A 20665-nucleotide genomic window follows, 5' to 3' on the forward strand; every position below is an offset into this window, starting at 1 on the left:
TGTGGATTGGAAGGGTAACTTTACCAACAGAGAGCCTTTTGGGGAAATAAAGGAGAACACAGAAAGAGACAGGAATGGACTAAAAAAGAAGTTAAAATACAAAGCTTTAGAGCTGGCCAGAAAATATCTAAAGACTAAATGCCTAATCAGAAGTTTTAAATTGAATTGGCAAAACTCAACCCAGCACGTTTTTAAGTAAGTTTAAATATAATATCTCTACTTTCTTAGACACACAAACATGGCGCCGGAGTATAACAACTGCGACAACTCAATATGACACACTCCTACAGGTTGGAGCAGTGACACGACTGACACGAGGGACAGACACCATAACATTTACATTAATCCAATATCATTTCATTGCTGTCTTATATACAGTATCTGCAGGTATTACACTAATAGTGCTGCTTGAACATTGACACTCTTCATACTGTGCTTAGTAGTTGGCCTCACAAGAAGTGTATGTCTGTCAAGTTGTGACAGTATACTTAGTGTTCAGCATCCTCAAAGTTATTTGTCCGCATACACTACAGTATACACAGTTATTCACACTTAAGCACACATAATCACTTTCACGCTCTGACGATACAAGCTGCTGGGCATTGCTGTCTTACCTGTGTCTTATCATACGTTAGACCTGATATAACAGTGTGTTAAGCTTAGATGGAGCTCAGGAAGAAGTATTAGGTTTGAAGTAATGTGCTGGAGCAACAGAAGCATAACGCTGCCAGTATTGTAGTTAAAGAACCCACCAAGCCTGCTGTAAGAGATGTTTACTCTTGATGTCTCACAGCCAAAATGGCGAGCAGAAATAATCCGTTTTGTGTGTGTGTGTGTGTGTGTGTGTGTGTGTGTGTGTGTGTGTGTGTGTGTGTGTGTGTGTGTGTGTGTGTGTGTGTGTGTGTGTGTGTGTGTGTGTGTGTGTGTGTGTCCATTCCAGTGGAGTTCACCAAACTGGACCTAGCCTCTTTGCAGTCTGTCCGTCAATTTGTTCAGAGCTTTAAGGAGAGGGACCTGCCGCTAAACATTCTGGTCAATAATGGTGAGTGATGGAGATGTCATGTTCTTGCCATGTGTGGACTGTATACTGCATCTGTAGAGTAGCGTATCTAGTATTCAGTGAGAAAAGTTGGAATCCTTTACACAGCGGTGTAATTAAAATGATGTCACATGACTGAATTTAAAGGGATATAAAACATTAAATTCACACATTTTTACAAACCGTATATTTCAGCATGATTGCAAGTACTATGTTTAGCATGTGCTCCATCTGGCTAGGTCATCCATTAGGGAAACCTTTTATATGATGAGCTCAACGACCCCTTCATTGACACCATCCGCCAACCTCCAAATGTGTTTGATTGAACTGATTTTAAAATGGATACTATTTAACACTATTAATGATATAAAATTGATATTGTTGAATACTTTTTCCACCCAAGACCTGGACCTGAAATTGTCAATGTTTAGACTGGGTCTCTTTTCTGTGGTCCAATTCCATCAAAGCCCTTTTCTTTTGGCTATCTATTTCAATTTCTCTGCTCCGTTGCTAACTAGTTTTCAAGCACTTTTGATCTCAGCATGTAGTGTTCAGGCCATAGGTGTGATCTGTCGCCCTCATTGATGAGTAAGCCACTAATCCATTTTCGTATTTATATGAATAGCAGACTAAAACAGAAGTGGCATGCCAGTTAAAGTTCCAAGTTTATATCATAAAGAACATGCATAATAAACTCTGAGCTTTTGTGTGCTTTAAATGCTTGTGTACGTGTGTGTATGTTTGTGTGCCAAGCGGGTGTCATGCTGATTCCTGAGGGCCGTACTGAGGATGGATTTGAGCAGCACTTTGGTGTGAACTACCTAGGCCACTTCCTGTTGACCTGGCTGCTCCTGGACACACTGAAGGATTCTGGGAAATGTGGTTACTTCTCGCGTGTGGTCAATGTCTCCTCCTCTGCCCACCGCATCGGCGAAATCAGACTAAATGATTTAAATAGCTGGTAGGCTCACACACACTCGCACACACCCTAGCAATTTCAAATGATACAAAGCTGATTACAAAGCTGGCCATTTACAAAAAGAGTAATGTTTAAAGAACATTTAATCAATACGTAAAGAATAATTCCAGTTTATTTTAACTGGGATCTTATTTATCGTAGTCTTGGCCATCATTTCTATTAGTACAGTAATAATAACATTGGAGCAAGGTAATTGATGAGATCTGGGAATGCAGATATCAAACTGTATGTAAACAAACCCCAATGAACACAACTACAAAAATAACACCATAAATGTATTCAACAGGAATTAACCTTTTTTTTTTATTCTTGAACAGCTGAACGTTTTAAATCCCAAGTTGTCACACTCACTTGCACTTCCTCCACGCTGGCATCACCAACACAAGTGCCTCATTTTCCTGTTGGCATTAGTGGACAATTGTTGGCTCCATTTGGCTCTGCATCATTCCAGTTAGCAGCACTGGTGTCCAGAAGCATTAGCACCCTGAATATCTTCCTTGTGTTATTATAGTACCCTAGCAGTAGGCGAAGGCCCTTATCAGTGTGCTTACGTAGCCTCTCACAATATGTTATTATAAATTATAAAGTAATGTATAATATTCTTATTTAGTTCAGAATTCTTTCAGTTCTAAATGCCATTCTCTGCTATGATAGCTGGCTTTAGTGATGCCATCAAGGGTCCTTAGAAGATGACAGAAATAGAAGTCATTAACAGTAATACACAACCAAAAGTTGAGATGTTCTGTTGTGAGGGCCCTAATGTAACTGCCTTGTAGCTAACTGACAGACTTACCTACAGAAACAGTTTAGTGCTGCAGATGTGGTCAGTAACGTCAACAAGAGGGAAGTAAAAGCTGCTGAAAATAACAGCTCTGTGTGTGTTTGAGGTTACAATGTAATATCATTATTGTCAAGTGTATATTAAATACTCAAACAGTATCGTCTTGTTTCACAGATGTGTATTTCAAACAGCAGATAGTAAGAAAACAACTGCCTGGCAGGTGTGAAAACTGCAGATACTCCCCTTTCCTGTAGATGCTGCACTGCTGTTACCTTTATTGCAGATAGTTGATGCAAATGTGACTGGAAATCCAGACTTGTACAGTAGTTCTTTGTAAATTGCTAAATGTGGTTTTGCAGTCAAATGATGTTGTCTGGTTTCAAATGCTGTCAATGACTCTGAGCGTCCTTGTTTGCCGAATTTGGCCTTGTTCAGTAAGAGATGGAAACACATTACCTATTGTGGCAACAGTTTATTATAATAAATGAAGCAAATGTGAAAAATAGCTGTTTACCTGCCTTTTATCCTTGTTATATTTAAATAGATGCACATTTCAGGGTTTTAATGCAACATTCTGATCGTGTTTATTGCTTTCTCTCTCTTCAGCCAGTGTTATTCAGCCCATGCTGCTTATTGTCATAGTAAGCTGGCCCAGCTGTTATTCAGTTCCCACCTCCACCAGCATGTGCAGCGTGGAGGTTTCCCACTGAGTTCATGTGCTGTGGATCCTGGCATGGTAGATACTGCTCTCTATCGCCACCTCTGGACGCCCCTCTGTCTGGCACAGCGCGCCATCGCCCGCCTGCTTTTCAGGGTAAAACACTCATCTGCTTCATTCACACATTGGATTTTTGTCATTCTGCATTACAGCAAAGCACATATGATATAAATATTAAAGTACGCTTGATAATTATCTGTGAAAAACAAAGCTTTAGTTTGAACATTTTCCACCATTATTGATCAATAACTTGATTTTACAATTTAATCAACTAAAGACTTTATATCATTAGAATATATATTTATCCCCCAGTAATTTTACTGTTCCAGACTAACTATGTATTTTTCTACTTTACCATTGAGTGATTTTCTCAAACCCTTGATTTTGATTAAATTACTTTATAGTTATTTTAAGGACACCAAGGCTTTAATTAAGGCAAACCAAATGTTTTCTTCTGTTGGGAGGCAACACAATATCTGCACTGCAAATCTTCTGCAGTGATACAGTACATTACAAGCTTGTAAGAGAGCTTAGAAACTGCTTCCTCCCTAAGTATGTCAACTTGAAAACTTGGATCACTGTAGCAAAAGTGTGATGACTATAATCATGTTTTTCCTACTAACAGTCATGCTAGCTACTATGTTAGACATTTAAAAAACACAATAATGGTCTGCTCTCCTGGAAAGGTACTGTTCAACTTTGCTCAAGGTGAACCACAGTGACCTGAAACAACACATTGGAGTGCAGATGTTGTTCAGGATATTTTATTTTACAAGCTGTAACACAGACACTCATGCATGCGCACATGCGTACACACAGCCTATCCACATCACTGAAAATGGAAGTGCCACTAAAAATCAAGGCAGGCTGTTCACTGTGTGTTATATTTTAAAACATTTCTTGCTAAGCTTAAAGCGCTGGCTGCAGGCTACCGTTAATGTCCCTGGGATTTAATGAAAGGAGACTTATGTGCGTGTTTGGAGCCCAAAACAGCAATTGTCACAGGCATTTGCCTCCGAGCACAACCTTTGGGATACTTCTGCACCACATACGCAAACACATTAATCACACAAATTCATTGACACGCACACACACCCACACACAAACTGTGATTTTCTTCCATTACGACCCCTTTTTTATCTAGAGCTATAACATTAGATGCATGCAGAGCCAAATATTATATATATATATATATATATATATATATATATATATATATATATATATATATATATATATATATATATATATATATATATAAATCTGTGCACAATGTTATTTTTGGAAACGGAGAGGTTGAAATGTCTGTTTATGAAAATAGCCGGCCACGTGTAAACGTAGCATTAGACTGAGAACTCAAACTCAGAAAATAAAGTAGATGCAAGACGCAGAATTTTGATTGTCTTTAAAGGTTGATGAAACCAGGAACATCTTTTGGAAACATGCCGCAATCAATATTGGGAGGAAGTAGTCATTACAATTAGTGGGTATTGTAAGGAAAAAGCAGGATTCTTGGCAAGTAAAGCAGTAATGTCAGATACAACAATGCAACAGGTGAGATGAAATTAGTGGCCTGTTTAAAGACAAAAACAATACTTGGGGCATACAGTCATACAAGAGACATACACAGAACAACAGACAGTAAGAGAAGGGGGGCTGGGGCAGCGAGGGGTGTCAAGGTGGAGACTCCACCAGCCCAATCCTGTCGCATATGTGTCGGGTTGTATTAGTTATGACTTCAGCCTGGCACCCTCACAAAGGGTCAGAGAGTGCAGAGTAATACCCTTTCCATCAGAACAAAAGGTAGGCTAGGCGGTGATGCCATTCCATTTACCTTGCTGAATACCTTTATACCTAATAATAAATCATGTTTACGCTGCAATGTGTTTTCCAACTAGTCTGTGGTGAGAGACACTAGGTCTCTTTTCCCCTGTGATCTTATATTTATGCAACATTTATGCAACTTGTTATTAACATTTTTATTATATATAATGTTTAATGTATAATGTTTTTTGCCTCTAACTGCTCCTTCCAGGCAGCGCTGCGACCGCTGCCTTCAAGGCACCTAACCCTAACCTTAACCCTAACCATAACCATAACCAGTGCCTCCCGACGGCGCCTTCCAGGCAGCGCAGCCTGGAAGGCGCCATTGGGGGCAAAAAACACAGATAAACACTAACACACACTCACACTTAATACACACACACACACACACGCACACTGAGCCTTCTTTTCACTGAAGATAACATACAGTGACATCAGCCCTCCTCTGGCATTCACTCACATACAAACACACACACACACACACACACACTCAGGCAGCACATTGTTTGTTTTTTGCAGTTATAACTTCTTGTTGAACTTGTCATCCTGCAGTCCCTCCAATTCCTTTTGATGTTTATGTATCTTTGTTATGCAGTGATTAATTTTGACTTTTTTTAGATATGTATATTTTTATATATACTTGTACGTGTGTGTGTGTGTGTGTGTGTGTGTGTGTGTGTGTGTGTGTGTGTGTGTGTGTGTGTGTGTGTGTGTGTGTGTGTGTGTGTGTGTGTCTATTTGTGTGTGCGTGCGTGTTCGTGCGTTTTCCTCAGACTCCTGCAGAGGGCGCTGTCACTGTGCTGTACGTCGCTCTGTCACCGGCCCTGGAGGGGGAGTGTGGAGGAGGCTACTGGGCCAATGGGCGCAGGGAGATGATAACACCACCGACCTTTAACCCCCAGCTGCAGCTAAGCCTATGGGAAACCAGCATCCAGTTGCTGGGCCTGCAGTAGCCTGCGACGAAAGGACAACTAACTGGACTAAACCTCGAAGACAACATTAGACAAAGACCCTTAACTCTGGCCAACCAGTCGCCCTCTCCTTCTTTTTCTCATTATTGTTTCTCCATCCGTACCTCACGTCAAGGTGTTTGTAGCGATTTATTTTGACAGTCTCACAATCCACAACTGGACTGTGATTTGGTTACTAGTGGAGTGAAGCCCTCCTTTTTGTTTTAGACCTGCCAAAGAAGGGCTACCGGGGATGGAAGATGGTTTTTTTGGGGGGGGTTTGCAATGAGCAAGCAGTCATATACAAACGCACGCTAGGGTTATATCGATATATGATTTTGCTGTCATAGATACTGGGCAGCTGCTGACATTGGCCTTTAGTTATAAACCGATATCAGTTGTCATCCAAGTTTATTCCCTGATCATAACTAACCTGATGTCTGGCCAGAGAAATCGTTCCATGGTTTCATATTCAAAAACCTGCGATGACACCTGCCTCACTCTGCCTTAATGTCATTAATCTGGCTTTCAGTGAAGATGTTAATTGTCTCTCAGTGATGAACTTAATTCAGTTTCAGAGCCTTTTCCATCCTAAAAATAAAAATGTCAGCAACCATTAAGATGCTTCTTGGGCATAATAATACTTTAAAAGCTGAATTTTGGCATAGTATACTGGCTTCAAAATCACGTGTCGGTCAAGCACTAGCATTCACACACACACACACACACACACACACACACACACACACGTTCATGCACCATGACAATTATCAGATTTTTCAAATCTGAACCCACCTTGCCATGGCGGGGGAATGTGATGTCATCAGTTTGGGCTGACATATAACAATGATTTCAAAGATCGTCAAGGCATCCCACTCGTTCAACTGGGAGCACTTTGTTTTTTGGTACATTAACTGAATCGTCATGCTAACTGCTAGTAGGTGTATTATAGGCTGCGTTTTAGGTGAATTCTGTTTTTCTCATTATGCTGGGAAAACTATCAACTCCTCTTTCGTCTCTCGCTTCACGGCTCAGCAATCCAACAAAAGACGTTCCTTCGGACTGATCAGTGGGTTTGGGAAAACATTAAAAAAGAAAGAGATCCCATGTAAAAGTAGGCCTACATTTAGAATAATTCCCCCTGAAGATGCGAGAGTGATGACATTTGGTTGTGTTCTGCGGAATTTTCTTGCTGTTGACATTTTCTGAAGCCAGGGTTTCCAGACATTTCTGTTTGCTTTTCTGTTCAGAAACAAAAAGGGAACGATGGGGAACCAACCACCACTTCAATCTATCCCCATTGTCCTGTGTGATCTGTGTTAATCTGTTTTACTGTGTCTGTGATACGTGTGTGTGTGTGTGTGTGTGTGTGTGTGTGTGTGTGTGTGTGTGTGTGTGTGTGTGTGTGTGTGTGTGTGTGTTTTATGCACACAAGTTAAGAATTGACTCATGCTCTAGACCCAATTCATGTTGATGGATAGCTAAACAATGGCCATTTCTGGCAGAACAGCGACGGGAAGAAGAGAGAGAGGGAAAGCACTTTTCCCCCCCCAGTATTCAAGCTGTGATTGGTTCCTCATTGCTGCTGCTGCTGCCGCCTCTTCCTCATTTGGCGCCGCTCCCAGTGCATTGTGGGATTGAGATTTCCCAGTGGTGAGAATCAAACTCAATCTGCTAAGGCTGACACACACACACACATTCAGAAACATTGGAAACCGTACATCCAGGCACAAGCTTATCTAAACAAGCACACAGAAAACAAACACGTCTGTTACTCATGCAGGAAAATACTCACATACTTACACACATACATACACAATGCGCCATAATGCCATCTCCACTGTGATAAACCATTTTAGCTGTGATGATAACAAGTTTTATCTTAAATTAATAAGTTTTGGCTAAAACTCCTGCCCCACATGCCATCCCATTGCTGTATGTGTACACTGATGCTCTGAATACTGCCACTAAGCATCCAGCATGCATTAATATCTGCTGTACGTGAAGCAATAGAATCACTGTGGTAGCTAATTCAGCCAGTCGCACAGAGCCAGACATTCAGAATAGGAAAAGAAAAGAGCCCAAGAGTGTGAAAGTGTATGAATGAAAAAGAGACCAGCTTCCAGTTGTCCATAATATCAGGAATTCCAAATTTCTCTGTTTAAATGTATACAAGCGTTTATGAAGACGTTAATGTGCATTGTTTTGTGTGGTTAAACTTAAAGTTGTATTGTTTTTCAAGCACTTTAAAGATGTGTCCCAATTTAGGGGCTGAATCCTGTGAAGGATGCGGCCCACTAAAGGTCACGCTGAAATGCTCCTCCCCGTTATATGAGACGCCAGTCTAGAGTCCTAAAGATAAAAACTAATGGTGTGTTCAGGCACTCCTTGTCAACTCAATTATAGGATCTTGCCGTCAATAGATAAAGCCAATAAAGTCTGCAGTACAAGTTGTGATTTTTAACGTCAACACACAATGAACACCAGGTAAATAGTAGACCAGGTTAATGGTAACTATATCCACGCTACTTCCATTTATTTGTAATGCCCTGTGATTAACATGTCCATGCTGCAAATAGTGGAGTTCATGCCTGGCGTCCATTATTTACAATCCATTGCCGGTCAACTCCATGTGATATGATTACCAGTGATAGATCACCTCAACACAAGTACCTGGTGAATATGACATGATCACATGACTTTATGAGTTGACAAAGATTGCCTGAATGCTCCATTGAGCAGTCGATCAGCACATAGGATTGTTGAATCTTGAGATTTGTCTTCCAAAATGTTGGGTAAAAAAAAAAACTAAACCATTGTTTTTAGCCTTTTATGGAGTAGCCTTTGGAATTGGACAGACCTTGTTGGCTCATTATGATGAAATACTGAGTTTGGAGGGTCCGTCTTTAGACACATGCTGTGTTCATGTCATATGGGAGGGAGGGATGGATGGATGGAGAAGATTCCCATGTTTACGACTTGTGAGCGTTGACATCACCTAACGACTCAAGATGGTTGGCCCTATGTGTGTTTCAAATACTATTAAATGACACTATAACACAATATATCCATTATATTTGGGTTTAATTAACGCTTGAATGAGACTTTGGCTAAAATGTATCAAAGCGTAGAGAAAGATCAGAGATACAGAGTCATAATTACGGAATTATTTGGATGTTGAAAGTTGGAACCTGATAATTACGATAACTCCAACATGAACATAACATGAGGGCATCATAACTCCAGGAAAACACATCACAGCTTAACTTCTGTCCTGATTGGCTCTCATTACAGAATTACTTGAATCTGTCCAATTTACTGTAGGCCAGTATTCAGTAATTGCACTTGAAAACCTCGACCAGCAGCTTTACCTCATTTGAATGAGAGTACTGTAGCTGATTTTAGTGAGCCAATCAGGGTTCTGTGTGTTGAGGATTTGGATTTAATTAAACAAATTCAATTCAGCTTTATTTTCTTTTAGAGAAATATCACAATCCAGGAGCTTGGTGTGTTTGAAAATTATGTTTGGAATTCTAATTTAAAGCAAACATCTCTCAAGTTTGATGGCTCTTTCTAGTGTAGTAGTTGTGTGGAAATTGACTCTCAATGCCAGCAATACTCCTCAGTTGTTGAGTATCTAAACAGTTCATCGCCTCAGTGCTTCCGTGTTTGACTGTGTGATTCCCCGAGGCAACTGTAAGGTACTGACTAAATAACAGAATAACAAACATCAAAACCTAGGCCCGTTTAAACAAATGCGCTCGCTTCCCTTCACACAAATGAAAACACCAGCTTACTACTCAGCAGCGCTCATTTAAAACAAGGCTCCATCCTGTCAAAGAGATACTGTGTTTTTCACAGTCCAGCTGCTACATGTATTACAACCTGAGAGAAAGAGAGGGAGAACGTCACTGACTGTCTTTCCTATCTGAGCACAAAGTTTCCCAAGGACAAAGTGAGGAGGGAGTGTGAGGATCTGCCTTGGTGTTCTTGTTGCGTCAGCACGCAGAAGAGGGGTAAAAGTATCAATAATAACCTTGTTATATATTTACCGTACTCCCTAAGCGCAAGGACGACACAGTGAACTTTCCGAACTTGAATTGCGAATATAGAAAAAGAGCCAAAAACGGCTCAAGTAACTGTCTATGATATTGTCTGTATGTGATTTACTCGTGTGTGATCATTTCAAAGCATTGTCGCCGCTGGACATTGACCAGTAGATCTGTATGTAGACTGACAATGTTCTAATAGCCATTCTTCTGTCTGACTTGGGATAACATTTATATTAAATGTTCCAGTCCCAGGTTCTGCAAATCCTAAATGTGTATATGTATAGGACGAGAGATAATATAAAGACGTATACAGGGGGTAACCAGATGAACTGAGTCCTTACTCCGGTACTAGTCCAGTTAAGAGAAAACTGTCTGTCCTTTCACCTTTATTGCCATATTCCCCTGTACCATTTTCTCCTTTGGTGCTAGTGCAACCTTTTCACTCTATTCCCTGCGGGTTGCAAATAGAGTAGCCTATGTTCCCACTTCAAATCCAGTGTAAATATTCAGTTCATCTGGGCCCCTGAGGATTTCTGAAACGTGAAAAAATGTTTTATTTTTATTATTATTTTGTTGTTGTTGAGATACACATCTTATTGCTTTTGCTGTGCCTAAGAAGAAAACCTCCCTCATCTATGTGTAATTGTGAATTTTTCATGTAGATATGAGCTTGTACAAACTGTGATTACCGTCTTGTCATGTGTACTGCTGTAAGTTTTTTCTCTCTTTGGAGTGATGTGTGTGTGTGTGTGTGTCTGTGTGTGTGCCTGTGTGTGTGTGTGTGTGTGTGTGTGTGTGTGTCTAAATAAGGGAGTTCATGTCCATGTTTTTTCTGTCAATGATTGTGACATTCCAGCAGCAGCCACCACCTTTTCTATTATCCAAAGCCTCTCAATAAACATATCATTGTGCCACTCTTGCGCTCCGTCTTTTACACTGCGTGGGAGTGAGAAACTGTCAGACTGATGACACGCAGCATGAGACAGCGAGCCTCGAGCACTGTCTGAACTTTTGAGATATTCTCAGATCCACCAGTTAAATTCTCACACACAAACACACACACGAACAGTGCAGTTTTTCCTATCTTAAATATCAGATTTGGTATTAACTAGTATATTTTTAGTATATTAACTAGTCAGTGAGACAGACACCAGTTCACAGTTGTTAGCATTTGTGTTACAAAATGGATGTTCGTTGAATCTGGAAAAAAACTGACACAAAGGTTTAATCAGTATACAAACTTTATGGTACATGGCAGATTGGAGGGGCCCCCATAAGTGCTTCACCACAACTCAACCCTCCTCTGAAGATGTGATGTTTTCACTGGAGGATTGTCATTTAGGTTTTCACAGTCACAGCTCTCTCCCAAGAGACTCATTACTGTAAATATACTGGTACAATCAATTATCGTCGCCTCAGCGGTCAATTGATGATTTTGCTAACTGTAGTCATAGAAAGTGAACCTTTAAGACGATGACAGTTGTGCTGCTCCAGCTGTTTGACTTGCAAATGTGAGTTTTTTTTTTCTAAGGGCAAACAAATAGATTCAACTTAATGCACATGACAGAAGTAATTAAATGAAAATTTGGACTTACTCTTATTTTTGGATTTTTAGATTTAGTTTTCTCATTTCCTAAGTGTTTTACTTTACCACAAATTATTGTTTTTTTTATTTAGTCATGTTACAAAATACTTCATGTGGCGTCAAATTTAGCTAAATGGAATGTAAACTTAGAAAACATATCATAAATGAAGAAAAAAAAGTGATATCTAAAGCATACCATGTGGAAAAAATAATACTAAACATTTACAATTTCTGTTCAAAATGTAGGCATGGGTTTAGTTAAGTTTCAGTTCAGCTTTATTGTCCCAGTAGGCCAAACAGTCCACAACCACAACAATTATAAAAACAAAACATATCTCGTTAAAAATGACTTTCAATCAGTTCTATTGTAAAGTGCAGAAGCAATGGGCCCGAAACGACAGATGATTAACTCATAATGAGTAAATCTCCAGTAGAGTGATCATTTGAAGGAGTTTGGCAATCCAATAGCTATTGAAGCAAAGGATACCCTAGGATGCCCTTTACACTCATGATTTGGATATCTTAATTACAGATTTTCTTTTAAAAACCGCCACCACAATTGTGCACTGTAGCTTTATATTCTTCTAAAGCTGAATGACCACATCTGTTGTGTTTTTTTTGCTTTTTGTTTTCTCTTGGCTTGCATTTATGGTACTTTATGGTAGAGGGTGGGGGGTAACATTACTGCAGAAACTTTAACTGAGGATCATATTTGAGAAAGGGAAACAAACAAGACGTAAAAATACAAAGAATCCCTCTCCTGCTCCCCTCTGAATACATTCATAAACCTTGGACCCAGACAAAGTGTAACAAATGAATCAGACAGATCTCTCTTCCTGTACATGTGACAATAGAGTGATTGCAGAAAAGCTTCTGTCATCTTGTCTGAAAAAAAGTGCCACTGAGACACTTGATTAGGCAGCTGAGCCGAAATAACATGAAAGCCATGAGAATCACGGCAGAAAATCATCAAGGTGCATTTGAATGGCAGGCAAACAGAGGTCCATCATGTATATGCCAACTTGTTAGAATAAATATCTGACACAATGAGGATAATGATGTGCTGTCTCTTCAGCTATTTGTAACATGAGGAAAGGAAACATACAATACAGCGTGTCTGCACTTAATTGACTGTCGTCTGAGCCCACTTGGGCAGAAAACAGAGAGAGGGAAAGAAAGATCAACCTGAAATGACAAAATGATCATCCTCATTCATGTCCTGGTATGGTAATTGATGCTAGTATACTTGGGACAGATTAGGGTTTATAACAATGAGTATAATCTGCAAAGCATTATAAACACACTTAATGGGTCCTTATTCAGCCATTAAGTGGCAGCTCTCCCTCCATAAATTCCTTATGGGAGATTTAATGAAGTCATTGCATGCACACTCATAAACTAGGAAGTGGCTAATAAGCATTCATTTATCTAATTGCTGCAAATGACTGAGAAGACATTATTATTCATAGCAACGATCATGTGGGACCTGGTTGTACAGTCTTACCTTTTTTTTTTACTGGCAATAGTCCTGTAGCCCATTCATTACATATCAAGTAATAGTAATATATTACTTACTGTATTGTGCTTGAGGGGCAGTACTTAAACACCAATTCACACATTACTCCTCTATTAATATCTCCAAAATTGGTATATATCTCTGTAAATGATCAGAAAGGAATGTTTTAAATCAAAATAGCTAAGTATCTATCTATCTATCTATCTATCTATCTATCTATCTATCTATCTATCTATCTATTAAGGTTTTGGTCGTGATGGGCGGCAGCCAGAGGGAAGTGTTTCAAAAAGGTGAGGATGGACTTAATGATGAATGGCAGAGTAGAAGTGCATCATCATTGACTTTGGCAGTTTGAACTTCTTCAGCTGCCGCAGGAAGTACATCCTTTGTTGTGCCCTTTTGATGAGGGAGCTGAAGATGTTTAGCTACTACTTGAGGTCCTGGGAGATGATGGAGCCCAGGAAGCGAAAGGACTCCAAAGTGTTGGCTATGGAGTCACCCAGGGTGATGGGGGCGGGTGGGGCTGCGTTCTTCCGGAAATCCCCAACCATCTCCAATGTCTTCAGAGTATTTAGCTATAAGTTGTTTTGACTACACCAGGTCACCAGATGGTCTATCTCCCACCTGTTGGCAGACTCATTCTCAGCAGAGATGAGTCCAGTAAGGCTGGTGTCCTCCGCCAACTGTCCCCCAACTTTTCCTTAATGTTATTTCAAAGCTTCAAACCAGTGACCTTCTAATCACAAGCCCACCTCCAACATCTTCATTAGAGCACATTTGCTCATACTTTATTAAACATAGTTTGATTCAGGGTTTTTTCCTGATCTAAGGTCAGTTTGCTAACAGATGTGTCTAACAGATGTCTAAAGGCTCTGACACACCAACCCAACGGCCGACCGTCAGCAGAAAAGGCAGTCGGACTGACTGAAAAAGTGCCTCGGAACACACTGAAGCAACCACGACTTGAGCGTACGTTCTGCGCGTGCAGTCTCCATAACAGCAGGCGGCGTTAATCTGTATTGTCGCCCAAAAAAATGAAAACCGGCAGCTGATTGGACAAACACGTCACGTGGGTCTGGCTTCTCCCGAATTTCAAAACTGACCTTAATGGCGGCTCATTCGGAATACGATCTCGTATTTTACGAAAATAGTTCAACGAAACGTGTTTCTGAAAACATTTTAAGCGAGAAATTGGCCATGCAGTTGCTGAATCTGTCTTCATTGCAAAGGTCAGTTTAAAAGATTTTCGTCAGATTTTGAGAGACGTTCGTCACGCTCATCCCGCTCGTCATTTCCGGGTTACCACTCCCCCAATTCCGACTGCCCACTGGCCGATTCAACAAGTCAAATCGGCCCAAATGAACGCCGACGGGTCCTCTGACTGACGACGGCACGGAACACACCGAACAGACTCGAGTCATTGACCTCGACAGACTGTCCGACGGCCGATAATCGGGTTGGTGTGTCAGGGCCTTAAGAGACAGCCTAATTGACATCATCTCTTATCTGCTGAATAAGCAAACTAAACCTGGTGTGATGGTAATAGTAAGGAACCCTATAACACTGATGCTGAGGGTCTCTTTTCCTGCAAAGTGCGAGAGAGATCTGTCTGTCTGCAGGCCCACCTATTACAGTCTCTAAGTGTGAGATTAAGACGACCATTAATCTTCCAGGCAGCAGTGGCTTATGGGGAAGGCCAGACAGCCCAGGGCTAATTGATACATGTACCTTGTCAGGACTCCTGATGGAGGGATGGATGGGCGGACACACACTCCCCCACCCCCCCCCTGCAAATCTGGTGACTGTCAACAAAAAATGCATTTATTCTACATCATAGGAACCCAGACATTGATATTCATGCTTTTTGTTTGTTTGGAATGGTATAGTTACAAAACAACAATCATATGGGGACAGTGAGGCTTCCTCTAATAATCTTTCCCGTGCCATGATAAACAACTTCGGTCACCTGCTGCTTGTTCTCGAATCCCGACACAGAGGTCAAACTCTGTCTCAGAATCTGGAACAGGTTTCTGTGCCACATCCAGTGCCAATAAAAAAAATCTCATTGCACAGTTTTTCATTCAGCGAAGTCCTAGTTTGTTTGCTTTGTATCTCAGTTAATCTTTTTTTAATTATGGACCATTCTGTGCTCTCTAATTGTGTTGCCAGATTGATTTGGTGCGGCTCTGGTTTATGTGGTAGGCAGCAGCTGGAGTGAGGCCAGGAGAAATGCAGATGGAGAGCTCTACTCCAAATGAAATACTGTTCGTGTGCATCGGTGGTGTGCTTTGTATTATATATCGTTTTGCTATGTATTGCAGATGCATGTATGACTCTCTGAAGTACGGTAATTTTTGTCTTGATGAAACTATATTTCTCTTTGATGAATATAAATGCACCAGTGTTTCCTTTAGGATTTCATGAAACTGTCCTGACACTTCGCTGCAACACAAACCAATATATTTATTCACCTCTATTCACACACACAATGAGGCATATTTTCAGTTGTGATTGAACTGTATTTTTTGAGTTACAATATAGGCCAACTTTGATCTTGACATATAGGCTAAGCATTCTGTAGCAAATAACAATAAACTCACTATTAATTACATTATCTTAATGCAGTGTAACTACTCCAGCATGTAAATAATGCACCTCAAATACAAACGTGAGCAATCGCTATTATATCGAATCAACAGCCACGTGCAATTTAGCTAGCAGGTGAAGAATACAAACAATGAAAATCACCAGTTACCTTAATTTAAATTTGCAAGACCAGGCTTAAATGAACTGACAACATAAGATATACAACTTACAGTTCTCAAGAACATACACACACGATTTCAACTGGCTAGTTACCCTTGTGTGTCCACGCTATTCTCCAACATGAACTCTAACAATGCAGCCCTATTTCTGATACCGTGGGGGGGCAGAAATGTTGCCCTGGGGGGCCGCCATGGTCAAATCAACATAGAGGAAACACTGTGCACCATGCCTTATGCCATTAGTAGCTAAAATAATGTTATCCATGTATGACATGTCTCTAACTGCCAGGCTCCACTTTGTAAGCCACTATAGTTCTTCCAGGTGATTCTGTTCTGCATCCATGTTGTAGCTTTATTCAAAGTATCTGGTTGAAATGAAGGTCTATTGTGATTTTCTTTGCAAAGAGGAAGTAGAATTGTGGGCAATATATGTGCAGTGTATGAAAAATATTCATTGTTCCGCATACAATCTATAAACTTACATCTGTTGTCACTGTGCACTCAAAAAGATCCCGTAGTTTTTACGCTAAATACTTCAACAACCTGTTTCAGATAATGGTTAGCCAATCATGCATCATGGGGTCCCAGCAAAACCAGTAATAAAGTATGTTTCATCTCATTATCTTGATGCATTTTGGTGGTTGATTCAACATTTTGGACAGCGAGCTCCAGGCATCTGTTTTTCTGGTGATGTGTGTAAAACCAGAATACCACAATTTCAGCACCTCATTACTTTACAAAACAGCTGGCAGTAGGCGCTTGTCAGGTGAGGTGAGATAAGATAGCTTAACATTAATAAGCAAAACTCTCCTTTGTAAAGGCTCTGCTTATTGACAGTCTCAACCTTTGGGCTAAATCTGTGATCTCCACATACGTCTGAGCCCATTTAAATGTTGGTTTGCATGGATTTCTTCAGACATATCTGATATGAATGGTTTAGATAAGTAAACAACCCAATCTGTGAGGTTAAATATGAAAAGCAAACACACATGGCCAATACAACTTGGTCAAACTGAAAATCCAGTCATAGGATTAGACCGGGCTGATTGGACTTTAATTACATGTCAGATATTAGCTAGTCATGTTGTTTGATCAAAGTTTCTTCCTGGCCTTAGTCACATAGATTTAAAATTTTAAATGTATTAACATATTTATTTTACCAGATATTACCCTTTGGTGACCCATTATGATCTAATGCTTAAGAATGTTCTTAAGAGAAAGAAAAAATGGAGCTAACAGACTACATCTAATTTGGGGGCCTGAACATGAACTTTAAAGACTCTGACTCAGCAGGAAAAACACTATGGCACTCAGTAACCCAACCCAAACACAGCAGCTTGTCTTGCAGAGAGTTGAAGAAAAAAAAAAAAAAGAAACACTCTCACCTTCAGTCTCAACCCCAGTAAACAAACCCAATGACCTGAACAACAGAACACCAAACGTGTTTCATTTGATAAAAACTGCCAAAACACCACAAATGACTTTCACCAAACTGATGTTCAGTAATCATTCAGTAACTGCCTTGATTGGTCCAATGATGCACATTTTAATTTCATTCTAGTCAAGCACTGTGTAAAACCATTTATTCTAGTGGAGAATTGGTATCACTGCCTTCCCTCTCCCTTTTCCACAAATACATATGAGATTATATTCAAAATAGCAGTTGGTAGTTTACAGTGGTGCGTTGGTCAACGTATCATATCACAGTCGGTGTGTTTAGAAATGTACAGTGAGCCAGTTGAGAAGGTGAGTGCTGGCATATTGCTCAGCTTTTGTGTCTCTGTCTGTGTGTTGTGTGTGTGTGTGTGTGTGTGTGTGTATCCCTTACTATCTCTTAACACACACGCAAACACACACACACACACACACACACACACACACACACACACACACACAGACAGTCACAGAGATGTACTGTAGGAGAGGATGGGATTTACTGTCTAAAAATGGCCAAAGACGACAAGGAGGAAGAGAAGGAGGGGAGGAGATGAAGGCAGGGTAAGTGAGAAGATATGTGGAAATGAAAGAGCGAGAGAGGAGGGGGATATATTTCTCTTTGAGCTGACATGGGAAGGAAAAAGAGGAGTAGAGGACAAGTCATGAGGGAGAGAGAAATTAGCAAGGAAAAAGAAAGAAAATCAGAAAGAAGAAACAAAACTGAGAAAAATGGCTAAACGCAAAATCAAAAAATGCACGGAAGGCCAGAGAGACAGAAAATAAGCTGTCATTTTCTAAGCAAGATTTATATATTTGTAGGAAAACAACGATGAACCAATAACTCAGATCATTTATTTAAGCCAGAGAAAAAAGGGTATGTCCATTTTTCTTGTTGTGTTAGGGGCTCTGCAAGCACACACACACACACACACACACACACACACACACACACACACACAAACACACACACACAAGGTCTGGCCTGTCTGAAAAGCGGATGGCACAACAATCTCCAGGGCACAGTGCTTTACTCCACCCACTCATCTCCGCTGAGAGGGTTGAGAGAAGAAGAAAGAAGGGGGACAATAAAGAGATGGGAGGGCAGAGAGCTGTAAAAAAGCCGTAAAAACAAGGAGAAAGTGGAGAGAAAGAGAGAGAGAGAGAGAGAGAGAGAGAGAAAGAGAGAGAGAGCAAAAGTGCAGGGAGAGAAAACAGCAGGCAAGAAAAAGAAAGGAAAGAAAGAGATGTGCGAATGGAAAGTGTAGAGGATAGGGGGAGGAGAATGACACAGCACTGATAAGAGAAAGAGGAGTGTATGTTTGCGTCACATCTGCAGTGAAGGAGAACTGCCTGACAGTCATCAGACGCCTGCTGAATGACAATCTCTCCTCTCTCAGGTGGCTGGCGCATCCCTCCTTCCTATTCTTTCTTTTCTTGGAAAAAAAAACACTTTGCCTTGTTCATCCTACAACGTCCTTGAAACTCGTGATGCACCGGGCTTACCATGCCGGGTGATTTCACACCTTGAAATCCATCTTTTCTAAGACAATATGAGCTCCCATAGCTTGTATGCCAAGCCGATACCATGTCATCCTGGTCAATAAACTATTACAGTGGAATCAATGCTCACTGTGAAACATGAAATGAATACAGTCAAGGTCCACCTGGTGTAATTTTCAGTCATCCGCTGCCATAGTGGTGAAACAAAAAAAGGAATGGGTTGCGTAACAGGTTATGGCCTTGTTAGTCTATATCCACGACGTTCCACTTCCGAGATTGCTCTCGTTCTGCCGGAAATTCCACCGGATGTCACTCTTTTCGGATGTCCCAGGACCTTCCGCTTTCTTTGCGTTGTAATTTTAAACTCCGGTTGATTTATGAGGACTGTGGTTAACTGCTCCTAAGATCTCTGCAGGGTCAATCCAGACAGCTAGCTAGACTATCTGCCCAATCTCAGTTTTCTCTTGCATGACTAAAACAACTTTTGAACGTTTGAATGTTCCACCAAAACAAGTTCCTTCCCGAGGCTATTTTGCAGCGGCACCGTTGCTCCGCACCGGTCCAAGACAATTGTGATTGGTTTAAAGAAATACCAATTAATTCTCCCATCCTGGATTGCTGTGTGGACTCGCCAGACCCTCCTCCTCAGCGCTGTAGAGGAAGGTTTGGCAATGCGAGACAATGGCCTTGTTAATGGTGACAATATGTGACTGAATTTGTAAAGAGTTTCCTTACAGCCTGTAAGTGCAATATTTAAATAGTAATTGGTGGGTTAACATTGTGAGTAATCTTTATTTGACAGGTGTCATTTAAGCAACAGTGTGACATTTCGGAGAAACACACTTGTTTGACGGCAAACCACAATCTGATGATAATATCAATTAAACCTCTATTAGGTTCAGGATGTGTTTAGCATAGGTTAGCCAGTCCTTCCAGAAAAGAGTTTTTTTGTGATTGTTGCGGGCAAAAATCCTTGATTATGCGGCACGTTTTTTTTAAAAATGCGATGGAATATGTGGGATATTTATGCAAATTTTGATGAATAAGAGAAAAAAAAGTGATTCCCCCAACACCCTGCTTTTCAATGATGTTCACGTTGCGTAATTACATCACTTCATAACATTCCCATGGCAACTTGGGAAAATGGCTGTTCTTGTGTGAAGTAAACGCAACATTTTTTGACTTTCTGCTAAGATATATGTGACTTTTTTGCAACGAAAATGTGGGGATTATGAAATCATGCAAGCCCTGCATATTTTGCGCGAAAATCAGCAATTTATGCGGCGAAAGTGCGGCGTATTTGAAAAAAATGCGGCCCCTGCATAAATATGCGGACTGGGGCTGATTATGCATTGAATTATGCAATTGCATAATCGTGTTTTTCTGGAGGGATTGGTTAGCACTAAGATTGGAAGTAGGGGGGAGGCGGTTAGACAAAATGGTTCCATCAACAGTAAAATAAATAAATAAAATCTGTCCACATCTGTATCTTTAACATATCCTGTTTCCCATTGTGGCA

At 40.5% G+C, this 20665-nt stretch overlaps 1 protein-coding gene across 3 annotated transcripts in view; it reads left to right on the top strand.

Annotated features, from left to right (window-relative positions):
* Window positions 1-11262, top strand: part of LOC114564306 (dehydrogenase/reductase SDR family member on chromosome X) — a 55973-nt gene extending 44711 nt beyond the window's left edge. For all 3 annotated transcript variants that reach the window (XM_028591567.1, XM_028591564.1, XM_028591566.1), the window contains 4 exons: window positions 941-1042; window positions 1793-2000; window positions 3406-3613; window positions 6115-11262. In XM_028591567.1, the coding sequence (XP_028447368.1) occupies window positions 941-1042; window positions 1793-2000; window positions 3406-3613; window positions 6115-6294 (698 nt within the window). In that variant the 3' untranslated portion in view covers window positions 6295-11262. The remainder of the gene's footprint in view (window positions 1-940; window positions 1043-1792; window positions 2001-3405; window positions 3614-6114) is intronic.
* Window positions 11263-20665: the final 9403 nt, after the last annotated feature.

The sequence above is a fragment of the Perca flavescens genome, chromosome 11 (assembly GCF_004354835.1).
Source record: "Perca flavescens isolate YP-PL-M2 chromosome 11, PFLA_1.0, whole genome shotgun sequence".
NCBI lineage: Eukaryota > Metazoa > Chordata > Actinopteri > Perciformes > Percidae > Perca > Perca flavescens.